Raw genomic sequence first — 21,390 nt, 5'->3', positions numbered from 1 at the left:
GTAAAGTGATGAGTTGGATTATTAACATTGCTTTGGCTTTTCTCTTCTAAAATGATCCTGACCTTTGTGTCACTGGTAGAATGTGCTGATATATCTAAACCCCAGCACTTGATTGGATGATGATTGATCTGACTCATACTGAATTGTACTTGTGCACAATAAAATTTCAGAAGGATCTGAATTGATATAATCCACGCTTTGGTGCCTTAGTCTCTTTTCTCCAATTTAAGTGACTGAAATTTGACATTTTACATCAAAATAACGAACTGATTTTGTTCATCTTTCATTTTACTCTTCTAGCAACGTTGAGAATGATTCCTGTTGAGTGCTGTATAAGCCTGAACTGTGCACTTAAAGCTTGCTCTGGATGTGTGAATTAGTTGAGCAGCTGTGGGATATAAGATACTGTATTCCTCCCCAGTCAGCGCGCTCTTTGTTGTTTAGTATGTGAAATACAGACGTTAGCTGTGAGAAGATCCAAGGCTGGCAGTAAAGCTATTTCACAAACCAGAAGACACTGCAGTTTGGTGAGTTCAATTTTCAAATATGCTGTTCCTTCTATGCAAATTAGAACGGAATTAACTTAAAATATTTTGGATTAGTTACTATCCTCTGTATAAAACAAGGAAAGAGCTTTTGCACGTTTCAACAGCCCGTGAATTATTTTAAAACCTGGTGATTGTAATTTAGGAAAATTTAAGTTTTTTTTTACATACAAGATCCTACAAAAAGCAATGAGATATTGGATCAGAAAATTTGGTTTTGGTGTTGTGGCGCAAAGTATAGGTGTGGACTCAGGCACAAGGAAACTAGGAGAACTGCACTGTTTCTTTCCGATAATGTCATGGGATCTTTAATGTATACCTAAGGGATCTGATTGAACCCAGTTGAAATTTTTACCTGAAAGATGGCTACTCTGATGAACAAACATTCCCTCATCAATGTTTCAGCCTGCTAATGATATTAGATTTAAAAATTTCACTGAGGATATTTAATACCTAGAGTTGGGTTTTGAAATGTAGAATGGAAAGAAAGTGACATATGAATAAGAGTCTGTGGGAGTACTTAGATAGTCTTGGTTTCTGAAAACATCATTCATTTAAAGTCAGAGAATTATTTGACATGCAAATCTGATTGATATTTACCTCATATTATTCATTTCTTGTATGTTTAATTGTAAGTCATTTTAATCAACCTGTTTTGACATGGTACACCTCTAGGGCAGGTGGAACTTGGACACAGATCTGCTAGTCCAGAGGTGGAACATTGCCATTGCTCTACAGTTGTCAGGGTCAAAGTTGTAAGGACCCTAATCAGAAGTCAACTTATACGTACCATGAATTGCTAAATTTCCCATTTTTGTTCAGTACATAAGTGTAGGAGAATAACAAAATCTCAATTAACATTATGAATAAACTGCAAAGAAACAGAAATTTCAATTGAGAAGACAGTCATTTGGCCCAACAAATAAATGTTGCTCCCAAATACATACACTGTTTTAATTGAACCTATTCTTTCACAGGGAACTGTCATATTTTGTCTCAGGTGATTATTCAATATCTTTCTTAAAAGTGTACAGTGTTTGTTATAAAAAGCTATTGTTGCAATGAATTGCATATTCTAATGACTTTATGCTCAAAACTGTTCTCACATTTTTATTGACATATCAACACATGCATTAAAGACAGAAGGAGGCCACTCAAGCCTGCCCTATCATTCAGTAAGGTCATTGCTGTTCTGATTATTATAATTAGAGTCATAATGATGTATAGGACGGAAACACACTCTTCAGTCCAACTCATTCATGCTGACCAGATATCCTAAATTAATCTAGTCCCGCCTGCCAGCATTTGGCCCATACCTCTCTAAAGTCTTCCTGTTCATGTACCCAAGTAGTTGCCTTTTTAATGTTGCAATTGAACTTCTTGTATTAAGCCTAAGCTTATGCAATCTTATTTCCAAATAACTGAGCATTGAAAATGATCTTTCTTAGCCATTTGTTTTTTGTAATTTTGAACACCTGTACCCGATCTTCTCAGAGTCGTGGAGTCATAGGGTCATACAGCATGGAATTGTACAACTTGTAATTGTGGCAACCTCCACCACTTCCTCTGGCAGCTCATTCCACACATGCATCACACTTTGTGTGAAGATGTTGCCCCTTGGGTCACTTTTAACTCTTTCCCCTCTCACCTTAAACCTATGCCCTCTAGCTTTGAACTTCTCCACCCTGGAGAAAAGACCTTGGCTATCCACCATATCCATGGGCCTCACAATTTTATAAACCTCCAAAACCTCCTGATGCTCAAGGAAAATAGCCCTAGCCTATTCAGCATTTCCCCATAGCTTCCTATAGCTTAAATCCTCCAACCCTGGAAACATCCTTGTAAATCTCTTCTGAACCCTTTCAAGTTTCATAACATATTTCCTATAGCAGGAAGACTAGAATTCCATAAGTAGTCTAAGCAATGTCCTGTACAGCCACAACATGACCTCCCAAGTCCTATTCTCACTGCATTGATCAATAAAGATAAGCATACCAAATGCTTTTTTCACTATCCTGTATGCCTGTGACTCTGCTTTCAAGGAACTCCACGTCTCTCTTTGTTCAGCAACACTCCCTAGGACTTTACCATTAAGTGTATAAGTCCTGCCCTGATTTGCCTTTCCAAAATGCAGTACTTCACATTTATCTAAATTAAACACCACCTGCCATTCCTTGGCCCATTGGTCTGTCTGCTTAAGATCTTTTTGTACTCCGAAGTAACCTTCTATGCTGTCCGCTACACCTCTAATTTTGGTGTCGCCTATAAACCTACTAGCCATACCTCTGATGTTCACATCCAAATCATTTATATAAATGATGAAAAGCAGTGGACCCAGCACCAATCCTTTGGCACAGTACTGGTCACAGGTCTCTAATCTGAAAAGTAACCCTCCACCAACACACTCTGTCTTCTACCTTCGAGCCAGTTCTGTATCCAAGTGGTTAATTCTCCCCGTATTCCATGTGATCTAACCTTGCTAATCAGTCTTCCATGAGGAAGCTTGTCAAATGCCTTCCTGAAGTCCATATAGATTACTTCCATGCTCTGTCCTCTTCAATTATTTTGTTAATTCTTCAAAATACTCAATTGAGTTAGTGAAACATGGTTTCCCATGCAGAAAACCATGTTGACCATCCCTAATCAGTCCTTACCTTTCCAAATACATGTAAATTCTGTCCCTTAGGATTTCCTCAAACAACCTGCCCACCAACGATGTCAGACTCACTGATAAGTAGTTCCCTGGCATTTCCTTACCATCTTTCTTCAATAGTGGCACCACATTAGCCAACATTCAGTCTGCTGGAAATTAATGCGTTATTTCCAATAACATTTCTCTTCCTTGCTTCTTATATTAAGTCTAAACTTATGCAATCTTATTTCTAAATAGCTGAGCATTGAAAATTATCTTTCTTAGCCATTTGCCTTTCATAATTTTAAACACTGGTACCAGATCTTCTCATACAGTCGTGGAGTCATAAAGTCATACACCGTGGAGACAGACCCTTTGGTCCAACAATTCCATGCTGAACATAGTCCCAAACTACACCCACTTGCCTGCTCCTGGCCCATATACCTCCAAATCCTTCTTATTCGTATATCCATCCAAATGTCTTCTAAACATTGTAATCGTACCCCCATTCACCATTTCATCAGGAAGTTCGTTTCATACACGAACCACCCCCTGTGTGAAAAATTTGCCCCTGATTTCTTTTTTAAATCTCTCTCCTCTCACCTTAAAAATGTGCTCCTAGTCTTGAAATTCCCCATCTTAGGGAAAAGGCAACTACCATCAACTCCATCTATACCTCTCATTATTTTATAAACTTCTTTCAGGTCACCTCTCAACCTCCTACAGCCCAGTGGAAAACTATTCCCAGCCTATCCAGCCTTTCCTTACAACTCAAACATTTCATAAATGGCAACATCCTGGTACATCTTCCCTGAAACATCTACACCTTGATAATATCCTTCCAATAACTGAGTGACCAGAACTGGACACAGTATTCCAGAAGAGGCCTCACCAATGTCCTGTACAACGTCAACATAACATCCCAAATCCTATACTCAAAGGATTGAGCATGAAGGCAAGCCTACCAAATGCCCTTTTAACCATCCTGTCTCTATGTGATGCAAAATTATGTGCCTTCACCCCCTAGGTCCCTTTATTCTACGACACTATCCAAGGCCCTACCATTAATTGTTTAAGCCCTACCCTTGTTTGTTGTGCCAGAATGCAATACCTTGCATTTATCCAGATTGAACTCCATCTGCCATTTTTCAGCCATTTGACCCAATTGATCAAGACCCCTTTGTAATCTTAGAAAACCTTCTTCACTGTCCATTATAGGGGGAGGCAATAGCCTAGTGGTATTATCGCTGGAATATTAATCCAGAGACCTATATAACATTCTGGGAACCCAGATTTGATCTCACCACGGTAGATCGTGGAATTTGAATTCAATAAAAAACATCTGAAATTAAGAATCTAAAGATGACCATGAATCCAATGTCGATTGTGGGAAAAACCCATCTGGTTCACTAATGTCCTTTCGGGAAGGAAACTGCCATCCTTACCAGGTCCTGCCTACAGGAGACTCCAGACCCACAGTAATGTGTTGGCTCTGAACTGCCCTGTGGGCAAATTAGGGATGGGCAATAAATGCTGCCTAGCCAATGATGCCCTTGTCCCATGAATGAATAAAGAAAACAAAACTATACCACCAATTTTGGCGTCATGCGCAAACTTACCAACCATGCCTTCTATTTTCTCATCCAAACCATTTATATAAATGACAAAAAAAGGACCCAGAACCGATCCCTGTGGAACACCACTGGGAATAGGCCTCCAGTCTGAAAAGCAACCCTCTTTCATTATTGATGTGATAATGGGAACTGCAGATGCTGGAGAATCCAAGATAACAAAAGTGTGGAGCTGGATGAACACAGCAGGCCAAGCAGCATCTCAGGAGCACAAAAGCTGACATTTCAGGCCTAGACCCTTCATCTCTCTGATGAAGGGTCTAGGCCCGAAACGTCAGCTTTTGTGCTCCTGAGATGCTGCTTGGACTGCCGTGTTCATCCAGCTCCACACTTTTGTTACCTCTGCCATTACTGTCTGTTTTGTGTCATTAAGCTAATTATGTATCCAATTGGCAAGCTCTGTACATAACTGAATATAACATTTGGTTTTAAGTCTTCCATTCAGACATACCTCTGATACTATACTACAGGATGTTTGTATATTTTTTCCATTGGACATGAGCCATTTTTAGCTCTTTAAAGGCACAGTTTTGAATTTTATTTGTAAGGAATGGGATGCAGGACCAGTTAGTTCAGTTCGTGGTACTTAATAACCAGATAGCATCAAAAGGAAACAGGACAAAAGAATTTGAGCTGACCTGTAAAACCAGGCACCAAAAACTGCACACCCACAAACATCTGAGATACTGCAATCTCCCATAGTTAACTCTTCCTGGAACTCAGAGCCAGATCTATGTATCTTTTTTAAAATATTATCTTTTCTTCACACTCTCCTCAATTTTCTAAGCTATTTGTCTGTGCTGTGTTATTATTCTTTTCATGTTTATTAACTAATAAACTCACTCTTTTATTACCTCAAGACAGCCTGGTAAAGTCAGATGATTTTTAAACATAAATTCATTCAGCCTGGAAGATACGCATGTACAAGGGAAGGGTTTCTTTCTAAATTAACCTTGTTGTAACCAACTAAGAAAGGGAGTAAATAAAGGACAGCCAGTCTATCCCTCCGCACCTGGGATCTTAATAATTTGGAATATTCTATCTGGAACTTTTATAAAATCAGGAACCTCATTGGCAATCTGGCTATCACAAATGGAGGCGAAACTTTTAAAAGGTGTCGATTTCTGTGTATGGATGTGAATAAGAGAGATATTATAGTGTGGGCTTTGAGATATTTTCTTCCATTGAATTCTCAGGTTGGAAATGTCCTAACTTTTCCTCGCTGAACAGCTGGTCCTGAGAGAGCCTTAAGGGAAGAGCTGCCTATGAAGGGTGATAATAACTTGGTAGCTTGCTGTAGAGTGACACTGACATTCGTGCCCTGAATTTGGATATATTCAGATCTTTTCTCCCTGTTTATTTTGGACTCCTATTTCCATCTCCACAGCATTTCCATTCTGGCCAGATCAAGGATCAGATCTTGAAAAATTTCAGGGCTATGAATTAGATCACTCCACCATCCAAGCATGCTGTCATGCACTTCCTTTTATTCTCCTATTTGATGAACATGTTGAAGATAGACATAATTAGGACAGGATTTACAACTTTTCATTCAAATGGGATGATGCAGACTTTCTTGCAAACTACTACACACCAGTGCTTGATAGTGATATTTGTTGATTATCAATAATGCAGTGGAAGTATCTTTCCTCTGGTCTGCAGAACTCTATTGTGCCACCTTACCCTTCTATTCTGGAGTGCTCTGATAAGATGGCCTGTTTATCTTTGACTTAGCTAATAAAATCTAAGCAGATTGTGGAAATGTTTGTGCACCGCACAGGTGAAAGCAAAAACCGAAATAGAGATTACTGCAAAAGCTCAAGGAGGTCTGGCAGCAACTGTGAAGAGAAACCAGTTCTGGGTCCAGTGAACCTTCCAGGTGAAAGCATTTGAAAAGATAGCAGGTGAAAAGGACTTCTGATGAAAAGGGCAGCAGTTGAAAGAACAGCAAGTGGAAGGACAACAGGTGAAAGGACACCATAATTTAATCATGCAGAGTCAGCATGGCTTTATGAAAGAAAGATCATGTCTGGCTAATTTATTAGTTTTTCAAGGAAGTCTCAACCAGAGTTGATAAATGGGAACTAGTAAATGTGGTGTTTGAACTTCTAGAAGGTAGTCGATAAGATACTTTACAAAAGGCTAAGTCACAAGTCATAAGACCTACCATGTTGAAGGCAGCATACTGCTATGGATAGAAAATTGGCTAATGAGCAGTAAATAGCCAGTGGGGCTAATAGATTCTGTAACCAGTGGGTTTCCATAGGGATCAGTGCAGGGACCACAGTTGTTTACAATATATATTAATGATTTGGAAGAAGGGAGCAAACAGACCATAGCCATATTTCCAGATGACACAAAAATAGGTGGAAAGGTAAGTTGCACAGGATATACACATAGTTTACATAGATATATTGATAGGTTAAGCATGTGGACAAAAACTTGGAAATGGAGCACAATGTGAGAAAATGTGACATTGTTCATTTGGAAGAGAGAGCAAGAGAATGAAGTGTTATTTAAATGAAGAAAAACTGCAAATGGGCTTGGGGGTATTTTGCATGAAACACAGAAAGCCAGCACACAGGTATTGCAGGTAATCAGGAGGACTAATGGAATGTTACACCTTATTTCAAGGGGGTTGAAGTACAAGAGTAGGGAAGACTGACTGCACACGTACAAGGGTGCTGGTGAGATAACTCTGGAATATTGTGAGCAGTTTTGGTCTCCTTATTTAAGGAGAAATATTGGTTTGTTGGAGGCATTTCAAAGAAGATTCATTAGGATAACTCCTGCCATGAATGGATTGTCTTCTGAGCAAAGGATAAAGAGTTTGGGATTCTACGTGGAGTGTAGTGGAATGAGACATGATCTAAATGAAAAAAAAAGGATCATAAAGGGTAAATCCTGTGAGGTTGTTTCTCCATTGGAATGTCTAGGACTAGAGGGAATAGTCTCAGAATAAAGGGACATCAATTTAAGACTGAGATGAGGAAGAGTTTCTTCTCTCAATGGATATGAACCTTTGAAACTCTGTGCCACAGAAGCTTTGGGGACTGAGTTCTCATGTATATTTAAGACTGAGATAGATAAATTCTTGACCAGTAGGGAAGTAAAAGATTGCAGGAAAAGGCAGAAACGTGGATGTCATGAATATTAGATTAGCTATGATCCTATTGAATGGTGGAGCAGGCTTCAGGGACCAAATGATTTACTCCTGTTCGTATTTCTTAAGGTCTTATAGGAGAGTCTTTCTGCTTACGTTGAGTTTTTCTAAGAATGCAGTTTTAATCGCTTTAGTGATTAATCCAAACACCTTTCCCACGACAGACAGTCAAACTAACTAGCATACAGCTTCCTGCTTCTATCTCCCTCCCATCTTGAATATTAGGGTTATATTTGATACATTCCAGTCTGATGGAATCTTTCATGAATTGATGTGCTTTTGTAAAATTAATTCAAATGGATCAATGATTCAGTAACCACCTCTTTTAAGACCCTAGGGTGAAGTCCGTCATACCAAAGATTTATTAGGCTGTGGCTCCATCAGTTCGCTTAGTACCACTTCTATCATGGCTGTAATTTCACTCAGTTCCTTGCCCCATTCTAGTAAGTAAAACGTTTCAGCTTCCTTGAAAATCTATGGAGAGGAGGTAAGTGATTAAAGTCAGAGAATGTGTGAGGTAAATTGTTAGGGAAGTAGAATAACATGCAGATGAGTTTAAATAGTATCAGAGATAATGGGAACTGCAGATGCTGGAGAATTCCAAGATAATAAAATGTGAGGCTGGATGAACACAGCAGGCCAAGCAGCATCTCAGGAGCACAAAAGCTGACGTTTCGGGCCTAGACCCTTCATCAGAGAGGGGGATGGGGAGAGGGAACTGGAATAAATAGGGAGAGAGGGGGAGGCGGACCGAAGATGGAGAGTAAAGAAGATAGGTGGAGAGAGTGTAGGTGGGGAGGTAGGGAGGGGATAGGAAAATGTTTGTTGTACTTGGCATGCTTAGGAGGACATTGAGTGAATTGGGTGGAACAATTGGAATGCTCAAAATAGGAGAAAGTGGCAAAGGAGTAGAGGTCAGGTGATGTGTTGTACCACCATGCTGGTCTTGGTTGTGTAACTGGTAGAAGATGTTCACAAGAAAAAGCCAATGGTCACAGCTGAACTTAGTGCAAAGAATGATGTATCTGCAAAATTATTATTGGATCACTAGCATGTGTCATTCCATATTAATTTATCAAATAATCCCTAAAATGCAGAAAGAGGCCATTTATCCTGTCCAGTCTGCATTGACACTCCAAAGAGCATCCCACCTTCCCTATTACCATGGATGATCCACCTAACCTGCATACCTCTGAATGCTATGGGGCAATTTTACATGACCTATCCACCTAAACTGCACATCATTGGACTGTGGGAGGAAACTAGAACACCTGGAGGAAACTCATGCAGACATAGGGAAGCGAGCAAAGTTTCCACACATAGAGTTGCCCAAGGTTGGTATTGAATACAGGTCTCTGGCACTGCGCCACAGTGGTACTAATCACTGTGCCACCCTATTCATAATACTGTTTGCAAGAACATAGCTTCCTTGCATATTAAAATCCAAATATTAATTATTGAAGAATCTGTGAGAGATTTTCGTTGGTCTATCTTCCATGACGTCCTGGCTTTTCTTTTTATTGGCCATCAGCAGCACCTCCTGCTCACATGGTCAATATGTTAGCCAGTGTACAATGCTGTGGCACAATTTCTAATATTTCTATTGGAGACATTTCTGAGCTGGCGTTGGGAGGGTTGGCATAGGAAACAGCACTTCACATGAAATACTAACAAAGCTCAGTGTCTTTTGCAGAGATATCTTGAAGTGTTATCATAACCATTTCCTGATGTGTTGTGTTCTCATGTTGCTTGCAGTCGAAAGAGTGGAATTAGCATTTAATGTTACATTTACTGACAGTTAATATGGGACACCATAGAATAAGCAAGCATATAGCCTTTTTAAATAAATTTCTCCAATACAGTGTAAATACTTCTCATCATGATTTGTTGTGTTTTGCCTTTGAAAACTGAAAAGTTAGAGGTTGGTAGGTCCACCATCTGCTGCTGTTTAAGTGAACAGTATTACCCTCTGTTCCTAATTACTTGAAGTAAAACTGAATGGGACCATGTAATGGTAGTGAACAGTTACACTCTATAGAAGGCTTTTGGGACATGAATGTATGTAATGTTGTGACTGAATGAATGGCTGGAGATGAAAGCTCTGAATTCAGGGTGGATGCATTCATTCACCCATTAATGGGAAGATTAATTAACACTTTAATAGCATTGTAAACAGCATGGATGCTTAATATGATGCATTAATGGAAATTACAGGCATTTTCTTTTGCCCATATAAATCAGCAGCTCCCTTCACTTTGACAATTTTTGTGATCTGTCTGTTTAAACCATGAATTGTGCAGATTAACCTGGTTATATATATATATATAACCTATATATTTTTGTTTATACCTACTTGCAGATGATTAGGAAAAAGTTAATGACCAGTGGGTGTCACAAGATGGCACAAGTTTAGCTTAGTCAATATAGGGGCTGAAAGGTAATGAAACATGGGGTATAGGACAACGTAGGGGGTCTGAGAAGTTATGTGGTGGGTGAAGGGAGACAGTTAGCTTCAAAGGTAAGAAGGGTTATGGGGGAATGAGGTGGCATGAGCTGGAATGGATGGAACTTTGAGCAATGTGTGGGTGGTGAGGAGTGAGGGCTGGAGAAAAGTTTTATACATGACTTACTTTTTAAATTTTGGAAACAAACCCTAAACCCCAAAAATTTCTTCCATCCCTCATTCTCAGGTCACACAGCCAGATTCCTAAAGAAGCTTTCCACACTGGATAGAAAATTTTAATCTCCAGGCTACTTTCTCCTGAATCAGGAACAAAAACAAAGTTATTGGAAAAGCTCAGCAGATCTGGCAGGATCTGTGGAGGAGAAAACAGAGTTAACGTTCCGGGTCTGGCGACCTTCTGCAGAATTGAGGAAGTTCTGAGGAAGGTTCACCAGACCTGAACTGTACTCTCTGTTTTCTCCTCCACAGGCACTGCCAGGCCTGCTGAGCTTTTCCAACAACTTTGTTTTTGTTCCTGATTTACAGCATCCGCAATTCTTTTGGTTCTCCGGAATCAGGTTTGTGGAGTGGGGAAATGTCTCAATCCTGTAAATTCAACCCTGGAGCAAATGTTCAACCTTATGTTGACTGACCATACACTTGTACAGACCAGCTGGGTTGAATGGCTTGTTTTTGTATTGATTTATCTGTTCTTGCCTTGCATGGCCTGTTTCTGCATTGTAAATACTATTTAAACGTTGCAAAGCACACTTGGGCCCATTTTGTTGAAATGACAAAACCAAAATTTAATTTTAGATTGGTATAAGCCAGAATTGTTCTCTTTTTGTCTTTCAATTTCGGAAACAAGTGAGTCTGATTTCCCTTGTGTGTTAAAGAGAGTGCTGCTTGCTTTATATGGGCATAGTAACTCTGGATATTATGTTACTCTGGGATTCTGAGGTGGAATGGGACCTGTCCAATACATTCACCTTCAGAGTCAGGAGGAAGTTGAAATACTGATTGTTGACAACATATTGAAACTGAGACTCATATGTAATTGCTGGTATAAATTGAAAATTCTTCAGATACCCACTGAGGCACAGCCACCATCATCCTAAATATATATGCCATTAAAATAACAATTATACAAAGAACAGTAGATTAGGAAGCCAGAGCTATGTGTTATGAAAAAACAACAAACACATACACTGAGCTAGAAATAAAATAGTTGCACTTAATTTTTACTGTGTTTTGAATGCTTTTGAAAAGATGGATTTAAAGGTGTTGGGTGAAGAGTTGTTGGGGTATTTACAGGAATTGAAAAATAGTTGATTGTAAGTATGATACTGTTAGATGCATAGGATTTTGGTTAATCAAATTGAACTGTACATGCATGAATTACTTCAGTGAAAGATCTGTCAATCAGTAATTGACTGCTTGTCGCTGACCATTTCTTCCTCCTATACCACAGCTTTACTCTGCGCTTCCTAGCTCTCTAACTCCAATGGCCCAAACTTAACACCATAATCCTCAGCAAAAAAAAACCCATTAAACAGGTAAATGCGTGGCTGGATCATTGCTCCTGCCCTCAATAGACATGTTTAGTTCACATGTTCTTAGCCCTATGCAGAAAGTAATGGTGCAGGCCAATAACGTACATTTATGGTATTTAGTTAACAGGTGGCACTCCTGTGTAGTTTATGTCATTTTGGATTAACATTTAACAGAGGACAATTTTTTTGATAGGTTTATGCTGTGCTGAAGTGTTTTTATGATTATTTACCCTACTAACTGTAACAGTAAAAACTACACGAACAGTATTTGAGCTGAGTAGCCTATGATGTGGTATAGTTTTTAGGGCAAGCCCTAATTTTCCTTCTGAGTTTAAATGGGAGCTATAGCAATGCCATTGACTTGAACTCTAACATGAATCCTACCATTGTTCTATAGGTTAATATTGACAGTAAGCCCCAGGTGTTGTTTCTGGGCTGGGTGCACAGAGGCTGTGGAATTCTTGGCTCCACAAGTTGGATCATTAAAAGTGGCACTCACGATCTCCATTTTTGGTTGGGAGCATGAGCTAGATTGGAAGTCGTGGCCGGACAACCTAGGAAGATCTGATGAGGGTGCCACTTGCTGAGGTGGTCTGGGAAGATAGCTTGCCTCAGGGGTGCAGCATCATATCCAAAATATAAAACATGAAACATTCTTTCCACTCTCACACCATTCACCCCTCTTCGACTTTGCCCAGGTTGTCTGACCAGTGCCAATCCAGTCGGTCCCTCCAGGACTGAAAGCAGGGAGTGCCAGTGGCCATTTTTAAACGTCAGATTTATGGAAACTGGGAATCCCCTACATCTGCACCCCTTGTCGGGCAACAGAATCAGGGCTGACCTCCATATTAGCAGTGACTAACCCTGACCCTCACTTGAATGCTCCTCTACCTATCACATTGCTATTGTACGTTCAAGAAATAGGATCCAGTGTGAGGCATTTTGTAACATGCTCTGTTTGGCTTGTTTGTACATGTTTAAAGCTTCAATTTGTTTTGCATACAACACTGCTGGAAGTGTGAATTAACAGTAGCATAGCAAGGCCAAGAAAGTATTTGGGACCTTGCTGAACAATAGGACAAAATGTGTACTCCTTAGGTGTTGAAATAGACTTTTAAGAAATATTGAAAATAGGATTGAGGTGGAGAATAAATTCGATGGGTGAATTCACATCAAGTGTTGCAAGTAAAATAATGAAGGAAAGAAATTCTGGATTAAAAGGCTGTGAGAAAGAGATGGAATTTGGACTGGGTAAAAGGATGAATTTAAATTATGACAGTATTAAAATCTTCGGTGATAATTCTCAACACTCCTCATTGTTCACTTTCTGTGAAATGTTTTGTTTGGTAGATGTTAATAATAACCATGTAATTGAAATAAATAATTTTTACTGTTATTTACAAGATTTAACTTTCTATGGAAAGCTTAATGGGGAATTAATGTAAAAAAGCACAGCTTCACAAAAATTATGAGGAGTTTAAGAGCAAGTTACCATTTATGTGAAGCCAATAATGGAGCAATGCAAAGTGTCCAGCAACTTGGAGCAACATACATTAACAAGTGGTATCTCCTCCTTGCCACAGGTTTCTGGTGGATTTCATTAAAACGTTGCCTTTTTTTGTTATTCGTCCTGAGATGAGGGTGTCACTGGCTAGGCCAGCATTTATTGCCCATCACTAATTGTCCAGAGGGCAGTTAAGAGTAAACCACATTGCTCTGAGTCTGGAGTCACAGTGTAAGGGTGGCACTTTCCTTCCTCAAAAGGTATTAGTGAACCAGATGGTTTTTTTCTGACATTTATGGTTGCCATTAGATTCTGAATTCCAGATTTTTATTGAATTCAAATTCTACCATCTGCTTTGGCAGGATTTGAACTGGGGCCCCAGGGCATTACCAGGGTCTCTGGATTAACAGGCCAGCAATAATACCACTGGGCCATTAGTACCCTTGTTATTTACATGCTTTTTAATTTTTCAGTAAATTCTGGAACATTGTTCAATAAGAACATTAAGAACATAAGTACTATGAGCATGAGTAGGCAATTTAGCCCCGTGACCCTGCTCCGTGACTTATACAATAATGGCCGATCTCCACTTTCCTGCCCCCACCCATAACCCACTAAACAGTTGCTAATTAAAGATCTGTCTATCTCCTCAAATTTATTTAGTGCACTGGCATCCACTGTATTCGGGGGTAGTGAATTCCACAGATTCACAATTCTTTGAGAGAAGTAATTCCTCCTCGTCTCTGTTTTAATCAACAACTTGTTAGCCTAGAACGATAGCCAACTCAATACCAACTATTATGTAATTAACTGGAGAGTGAACCATCACAACAGAAGATAATTTGCACTTTTGAAATGAGTTTGATATTTTATATTGCTGGTAATTGACATATAAACCAAAAATGTTGGGATTGAATCTTAGGTGAACAGGGCACCAATCAAGGTATTGAATTGACAATTTATTTGCCCATGGACAATTACAAGTTGAAGGCTTTATTGCAATGGATGTAGGAAGAGATAACTTGAAGATAAAAGTCATTCTGTTGTAAGTGGCTGAAGAATCTCATGAGTAAAGTTCATTTGGAACTTTATATGAGAAGAGGACAAAGCAGATTGATGAAGAAACATTCTTGGAAAGTTTTAAAGTCTAATTTGAGTCTGGTAGTTGTTCGTTATAGCTAATACAATTGTGCACAAGGTTTGTTTGTTTTTCAGCTAACCACAGGCAAACATTAAAACGGTCCTGATTAATCTGAATATAATTAATGTGAGATGATTAATAAAACTAGAGTTATGGAGTTTTCATAGCACAGAAAAAGGCCCTTCAATTTATTATTTCTGTGACAGTCATCAAATATCCATCTATTCCCAGCACTTGGGCAAGAGCCTTGTACGCAAGGTATTTCAAGTGTTTATCTAAACATTTGTTAATCTTTTGAGAGTTCCCACCTCTACCACCTTTTAAGGCAGTGAATTCTGGATACCCAAATCACTCTTGGTGAAAATATTTTTCATCAAATTCCCTCTAAACCTTCTGCTACTTAACTTAAAATTGGTTATTGACCACTCTGCTAAAGAAAAGGGTTTCTCCCTATCGATCTGTTTGTGCCCCTCAGAACTTTGCACACCTCAATCCGGCCCCCCTTGGCCTTTTTTGCTCTTAGGCCAACCAGCCCAGCCTATCCACTCTGTCTTCACAGCTGAATCATTGCAGCAAAGGCATCTTCCTGGTGAATTTTCTGGACCCTCATTAGTGCAATCACATCTTCCCTGTAGCGTGGTGACTAGAACTGCACACTGTACTTCAGCTGCGGCCTATCTAGCGTTATATGCAGCTTCATTATAACCTCCTTGCTCTTGGTTTCATGGTCTTGACGAATAAAGGCAAGTATCCCCTTTGCCTTCTTAACTACCTTACTTACTGAACAGCCATATAGCTCTAGGACGATGATGATTTTACCTTTTCCTTACACACCTGCCCTGCTGCCTTCCAAGATCTATGCACACCAAGATCGCTTTCTCCCTCCGTACTTCCTAGGGTAATACCATTCAACATGTACTCTCTTGACTTGTTAGTCCTCCTAAAAGGTATGATCTCATACTTTTCAGGATTAAATTCCATTTCCCATTGCTCAGCCCATCTGACCATTTTGTCTGTATCACCCTCTAGTCTAAGGCTTTCCACTATGCCATTCAATACACCACCAATTTTTGTGTCATGTGTGAACATACTAGTCAAAGCTCAACATTCATCCTATAAAATAGTACATGGTCTGGAGTAGCCAAGTCACCACTTTATCTGTGACAGCTAACAAAATCCAACTGGTCAGGAGGCATAAACTACAAAAAGCATTCATACAGCATGTCTTCAAATGATGCTTCATGATATTATCTTTATTTATGCCACTTTGTTTGGCAAGAGAGAATCATGTAGTCCTGTTGGATGTGCTTGGCATAGTTGAACAGCTGGAAGTGTGTGGAGGTTGTGAGAGTTGGATGTGAGGTTGTTAGCATTAGTAAATGTCAGGGTGAAGAATCAGATTACAAGACTTAAAACCTGCTACATTATGAAATGTGATCAGAGATAATAGGAACTGCAGATGCTGGAGAATCCGAGATAACAAAGTGTGGAGCTGGATGAACACAGCAGGCCAAGCAGCATCCAAATGTGTTTGAAGTTGTTGGGCCAATGATCAAAACACTTGGGGGATTTTCTGACCTAACAAAATAGAGAATGTTTCTCTTAGGCATTTCCAACGATATTTGAGGAATTTAGGATGATTGCCAATTCCAGGAGTGTTAGTAAGCAAAATAAAAGCTACCATCAAAATTCATATATTTGAAAAATGCAAGACAGACTTTCCCCCCAACTAGAGTGTGGGTTTGGAGTGCTGTAGTAAAGCTAAGTTTATAGTAAAGTTGGTAGGAGGGTTATGGGTACTATATATATACTTCATAAGACATCCCTGAACATTTTTGTTGTTATTTTCCCAGGTATATCTCTGACCTTGAAGTGAATAAAATGGCAGCAAGAATACTATTGAGCTATTGTCTGGACCCTACTCTACCAAAATCTTCAACTGCTGGATATAGTGACTCTGCACATCTGGAGATGAGCTTTGATAATGGCAGCAATTTTCGTAGCAATGATAGCAGTTGCCATTTCAATGAAGAATTCAAATTCATCTTACTGCCAGTGTCCTATGGAACGGTATTTGTGGTTGGCCTTGTTCTCAATGCTGGTGCACTGTGGATCTTTATATGCAGGCTGAGACCATGGAATGCCACTACAACCTATATGTTTAACTTGGCCCTGTCAGACTTTCTATATGTGCTATCTCTGCCACTCCTCACATATTACTACGCTAATCGGAATGATTGGCCATTTGGTGTGGCCCTATGTAAGTTAACCCGCTTCCTTTTCTATGCCAACCTTTACTCCAGCATCCTTTTTCTTACCTGCATCAGTGTGCACAGATTCATAGGCATATGTTACCCTTTCCAATCTCTCAAGTGGATTAAAGTGAAGCGGGCCTGGGTTGTGTGCCTGCTTGTCTGGGCAACCGTCGTCATCTGCCTCATTCCCAATTTGCTTTTTGTCACAACAAGTAAACGGGCTGATGACACACTCTGTCATGACACAACTCGTAGGGAAGATTTTCCTCAGTATGTTTCATACAGTTCTGCTACCATGGTGATTCTCTTTATCATACCATTCTTCATCATTGTCATCTGTTACAGTTTAATGACCAAAGAATTGGTCAAAGCCCCTGTATCTAAATTGAGTAGAACTTCATACAATGTTAGAAAGAAATCCATTAAAACGATCATCATCGTTTTGTTTGTCTTTTCCTTGTGTTTTGTACCTTTCCATATCACAAGGACAATGTACTACACCTTCAGGATACTTGATAAGAGCTGTTATGCGCTTAACATTGTGAACTTCACATATAAGATCACAAGACCACTGGTCAGTATCAACAGCTGCATTGACCCTATTTTGTACTACCTGGCCGGAGACATGTATCGAAAAAAGACCGTGCATGTTGTGATTAAAAGAAAAGGTTGTGTTCGCCGAACTGTATCAAACATGGAAGGCAAAATGAATGAAAAGTCAGTGATTAACACTGGTACTGTCTATTTCATCACTCAGGATCAGAGGTGAGGCTGATGCAATCAAGAAAGTCTCTTAACCTTTAGGTCAACAATCATCAGGAAGGCCCAAAATGATTGGTAACACACTAAATAGAAGTTTCCTCACTGATGCAGACCAATGGGTCTGGGTATCACCGACGTTCTGACTTAACCTGTTGTGGCCCAAGCCAAACGTTGCTTACTGCAGTGATCAAAGACAATCATGTGAAGACAACAACTTGTTCAGCTGAGAAAAGCAAATCAATGTAAATACATCCCTATTCAAGTGCCTACTACAGCACTTTTCAAACCCACGACTTCTTGAAGGACAAGACCAACAGATGCATAGGAACACCATCCATTGCAAATTCCTCTCCAGGTCACGTATCACCTTAATTTGTAAAACTCTATCACCATTCCTTCACTGAGCCTGAGCCTGGATTATTATCCTGAAACTTCCTAACAGCACCGAAGGTCTACCTACTCTATATGGATCATAGCAGTGTGGCTCAGCATCACCATTCTGAGAGGAATTTCATTGGACAACAAAAATGCTGGCCTTGCCACTCACATCCCATCAAGGAATAATCTAAAAGAAAAAGAAATTTCTTACACCTCTAAGTAGGTTTCTCAATTGTTGTCAACACCAAAATGAATGACATTTGGACAGGATTATAATTTATGGAAAACTGAACAAAAAATAGAATGCAGACTGTATTTTCCAGTCATTACATCATGTCAAAATTTAACTTTTATAGGGGATATTTTATTTTAACACATTTGGCAATAGTTTCCATTTTGGTTCATTAACCTGACATTGGGATCAAATGTAGGTCCTTACCATCTGCCACGTTGAGAGTAGCAATCCAATAAGTCAGGGTTTCAGGACTGAACAGTTATTAGCCGAAGGGTGTGTTTATCATCCAATTGAAGATGGTGGATTGGTTAAAACTGAAGGATCAACAGGTTACTTACAGGAAAGGACAGTTGAGGTCATCTTAATCTTTTGTGCCTTCTGTGCTTTGAAAGGCTTTGAAATAAACAATACTCACATTTGTTGGGCTTGCTCCAGGGTACCCTGTGGCCACCGTGATGGGCAGGTAGGTGGATTGGGCTGGGGTACTCCAGATGATCCAGAAGCATTACCCTCTCGCCTCCTCTTACCCCATTTTGCTATCAAGAAGTTCCTCCAGGTATATGCAATGCTCTCCTAGTGATCCTTTGGTCAATGACATTGTGATATTTTAACCTGTTCTGCACTCAAAATGGCCTTCAGAAAAGAAAATGTTTGAGTAGGATGATGCCAGTACACTGGCAAGCTGGTCAGTGGTGCAGAATAATGCACCCATCTGCCTCAGTTGCTGTCCCACAGGGCTACAACAATCTTGCCCATTGTGTCTCTTACTCCTTCTTTGATAAGAATGCCTGCTACATGTGTTTTAAATGGTTTTTTTTCCCTGATACTTCCTATTTGCTGCTCAATATGGCTCGACTATATTTTGTACTAAATCTTTTTACTGCAGGTTTTTGGGCTGATTTCGAAACAGACTTAGATTCATGCCCTGAGTCGAAGCTACAGTGACATTATTTAGATTTTTTTCAATTTTGTTTTAATATTCACGTATAGCCTGGTCTGTTTGCTTTGTTTCTCATTTGTTTGGTAGTGAATTTCATTTTGGAATAGATTGAATTTGCTTTCTTTAGATTTATTTATGTCAATGTTGCAATAAAGGGCAAAAATATAGTGAAAAAATTAACTTTTGCTGTCCATGTTGCCTCTGCAAAAATTAAACCAGCCTGCTGAAGAACACTGATGACCACCAATGCAATAGCATTTAGTTGAAGCCCCTCCTCTCTTCTCAGTTTCTGTTGTAGGGATGAGAGTGTCAACCATCTCAGCCTAAACAGGTCAGGTGACTACCTGGGTGAAGATCTATCTCGAAACTGATGGTGAGAGCTGGGAGTATTTCAGTATGCATTACTTGCTGCAGCTGTGTGCCTGCACAATGTACAATTTTGAAGTAGATTTGTATTTTAAACAGCTATAAAATCAAAGGATCACAAATTGACTATGAAATGCATATTTGTTTTCCTGGAGGTTGATCCTGCCTATCAGAATGTTCATGAAATCCGTCTATTTTTCAACTGTGAACACTTTTGAACTGAAACCAATAACCAGGAATTAATAACCAATACTTACTACAGCAACTAACTATCATTGACACAGAGCCAAGAGTGATTGCACAAATTTTAAAGATTATTCTTGGAAAAGAATGGATCATATTTCAAGTCATTCAATTCACATTCTAAATGGATGCGTTGATCTTTTTGCACTCAGCTATCAGGAGGTGATGACCTAATGGTAACATCACTAGAATGATATTCTAGAGATCCAGGATAATGTCATGGCAAGCAGGGTTCAAATCTCACCATGGCAGACCGTAGAATTTGAATTCAAGATAAAAGGAAAATCTGGAATTAATAGTCCAGTGGTCATGAAACCATTGTTGTAAAAGTGCAACTGGTTCACTATGTTCTTTAGGGAATGAAATTGCTGTCTTTACCTGATCTGGCCTACATGTGACTCCAGATCCATAGCAACATTGTTGATACTTAACTGCCCTCTAAAATGGCTTTTCTGAGGGCAAATAATAGTGGGTAATTAATACTGGCCTAGCCAGAGATGCCCAATTTCTATTGGGTTAAAATGAAATTCAGTTTTTCTTCACAAAGCAACAATGGAAGTGTTTCACATTGTGAAAAATAATAAAAAAAGTAATTGAATTAACATAATTTGGTTTAAGATCTGTTAATGAATCTTGAATTTAAACTATTAATTTCTGTGAGATGATAAATAGAAAACTAAGAAAATACCACAATTTTGACATCCTTAGTAAAGTTTTAAAATGTATTGTACTTCTGGGGTTATTGAAAGCTACGATCAAGTGAAAATATTTTGAAAGCCTTTGTGTACACCCTCGAGAGCAACTTACAACATTAATAAACAAAAATGAAGCAAATGAAAACCTAAAGTACAAGGTTGAGTTGATAGACAAGTGATGGGGAAGCTCAGCATCAATTTGATGGGAGGTGAATGAGACATGGTATGCCTGAGATAGCTGCAAGAAGGATGTCCTCTGCATCATCCAGTGATACCATTCCCAATGGGTAGCATTACAGCATGACACAAGGAAGTGGAATGAAACTTTATACATCAGTAGGTTGATTACTTTCATTGAATGCAGCAACCCTGGAATTTTGAAATGAATTGAATTGAATCATTTATTGTCATGTGTGTTCAATATAAAAATATAGTGGAAAGTGTATACCCTTACTGTACATACATGGTTCCATTCACATTAGCTTAGAATAAGTTAAGAAAAACAAAGATAACTTAAGAGAGTCCACTTCCCTTTCCACTGTCACAGTCCCACTCTGGGCTTTCCAGCCCTCGCCATGCTTCTGCCAGAGTCCCGATCCAGGTTTTCCAGACCATGCCATGCCTCTGTCAGAGTTCTGCCCCAGGCTTTCCAGCCCATGCTTGGCTGCTGCCAGTGTGCCACTCTCAGCTGCCTCACCAGCCTGCTCCCTCCGGCCCACTCTTGATTCGCTGCCGTTGTTCCGGCCCATGCTCGATTGCCACTGCTGCAGGACAGAACCCGTGCATTCAGCTCCCACTACATGGTTTCCCATTGTGACCTGGCTCCTTCCTGACTCCTTACTACAGAGGGAGAGAAAAGAAAGGAGAAAAAAGGAAGGACAATGAAAGGGAAAAAGAACCCGAG

At 39.5% G+C, this 21,390-nt stretch overlaps 1 protein-coding gene across 1 annotated transcript; it reads left to right on the top strand.

Moving 5' to 3' along the window:
- Positions 1-228: 228 nt before the first annotated feature.
- Positions 229-18,958, top strand: LOC125458906 (P2Y purinoceptor 4-like). Its single transcript, XM_048544734.2, has 2 exons — positions 229-527; positions 16,466-18,958. Exon 2 carries the CDS (start codon positions 16,494-16,496, stop codon positions 17,634-17,636), a length of 1,143 nt encoding a protein of 380 aa, XP_048400691.2. The 5' UTR covers positions 229-527; positions 16,466-16,493; the 3' UTR covers positions 17,637-18,958.
- The last annotated feature ends 2,432 nt before the right edge of the window (positions 18,959-21,390 follow it).

This window comes from Stegostoma tigrinum, chromosome 15 (genome assembly GCF_030684315.1).
Source record: "Stegostoma tigrinum isolate sSteTig4 chromosome 15, sSteTig4.hap1, whole genome shotgun sequence".
Classification (NCBI taxonomy): domain Eukaryota; kingdom Metazoa; phylum Chordata; class Chondrichthyes; order Orectolobiformes; family Stegostomatidae; genus Stegostoma; species Stegostoma tigrinum.
The sequence above is the reverse complement of the archived record's forward strand: the minus strand, read 5'-3'. Positions and strand labels throughout refer to the sequence as shown.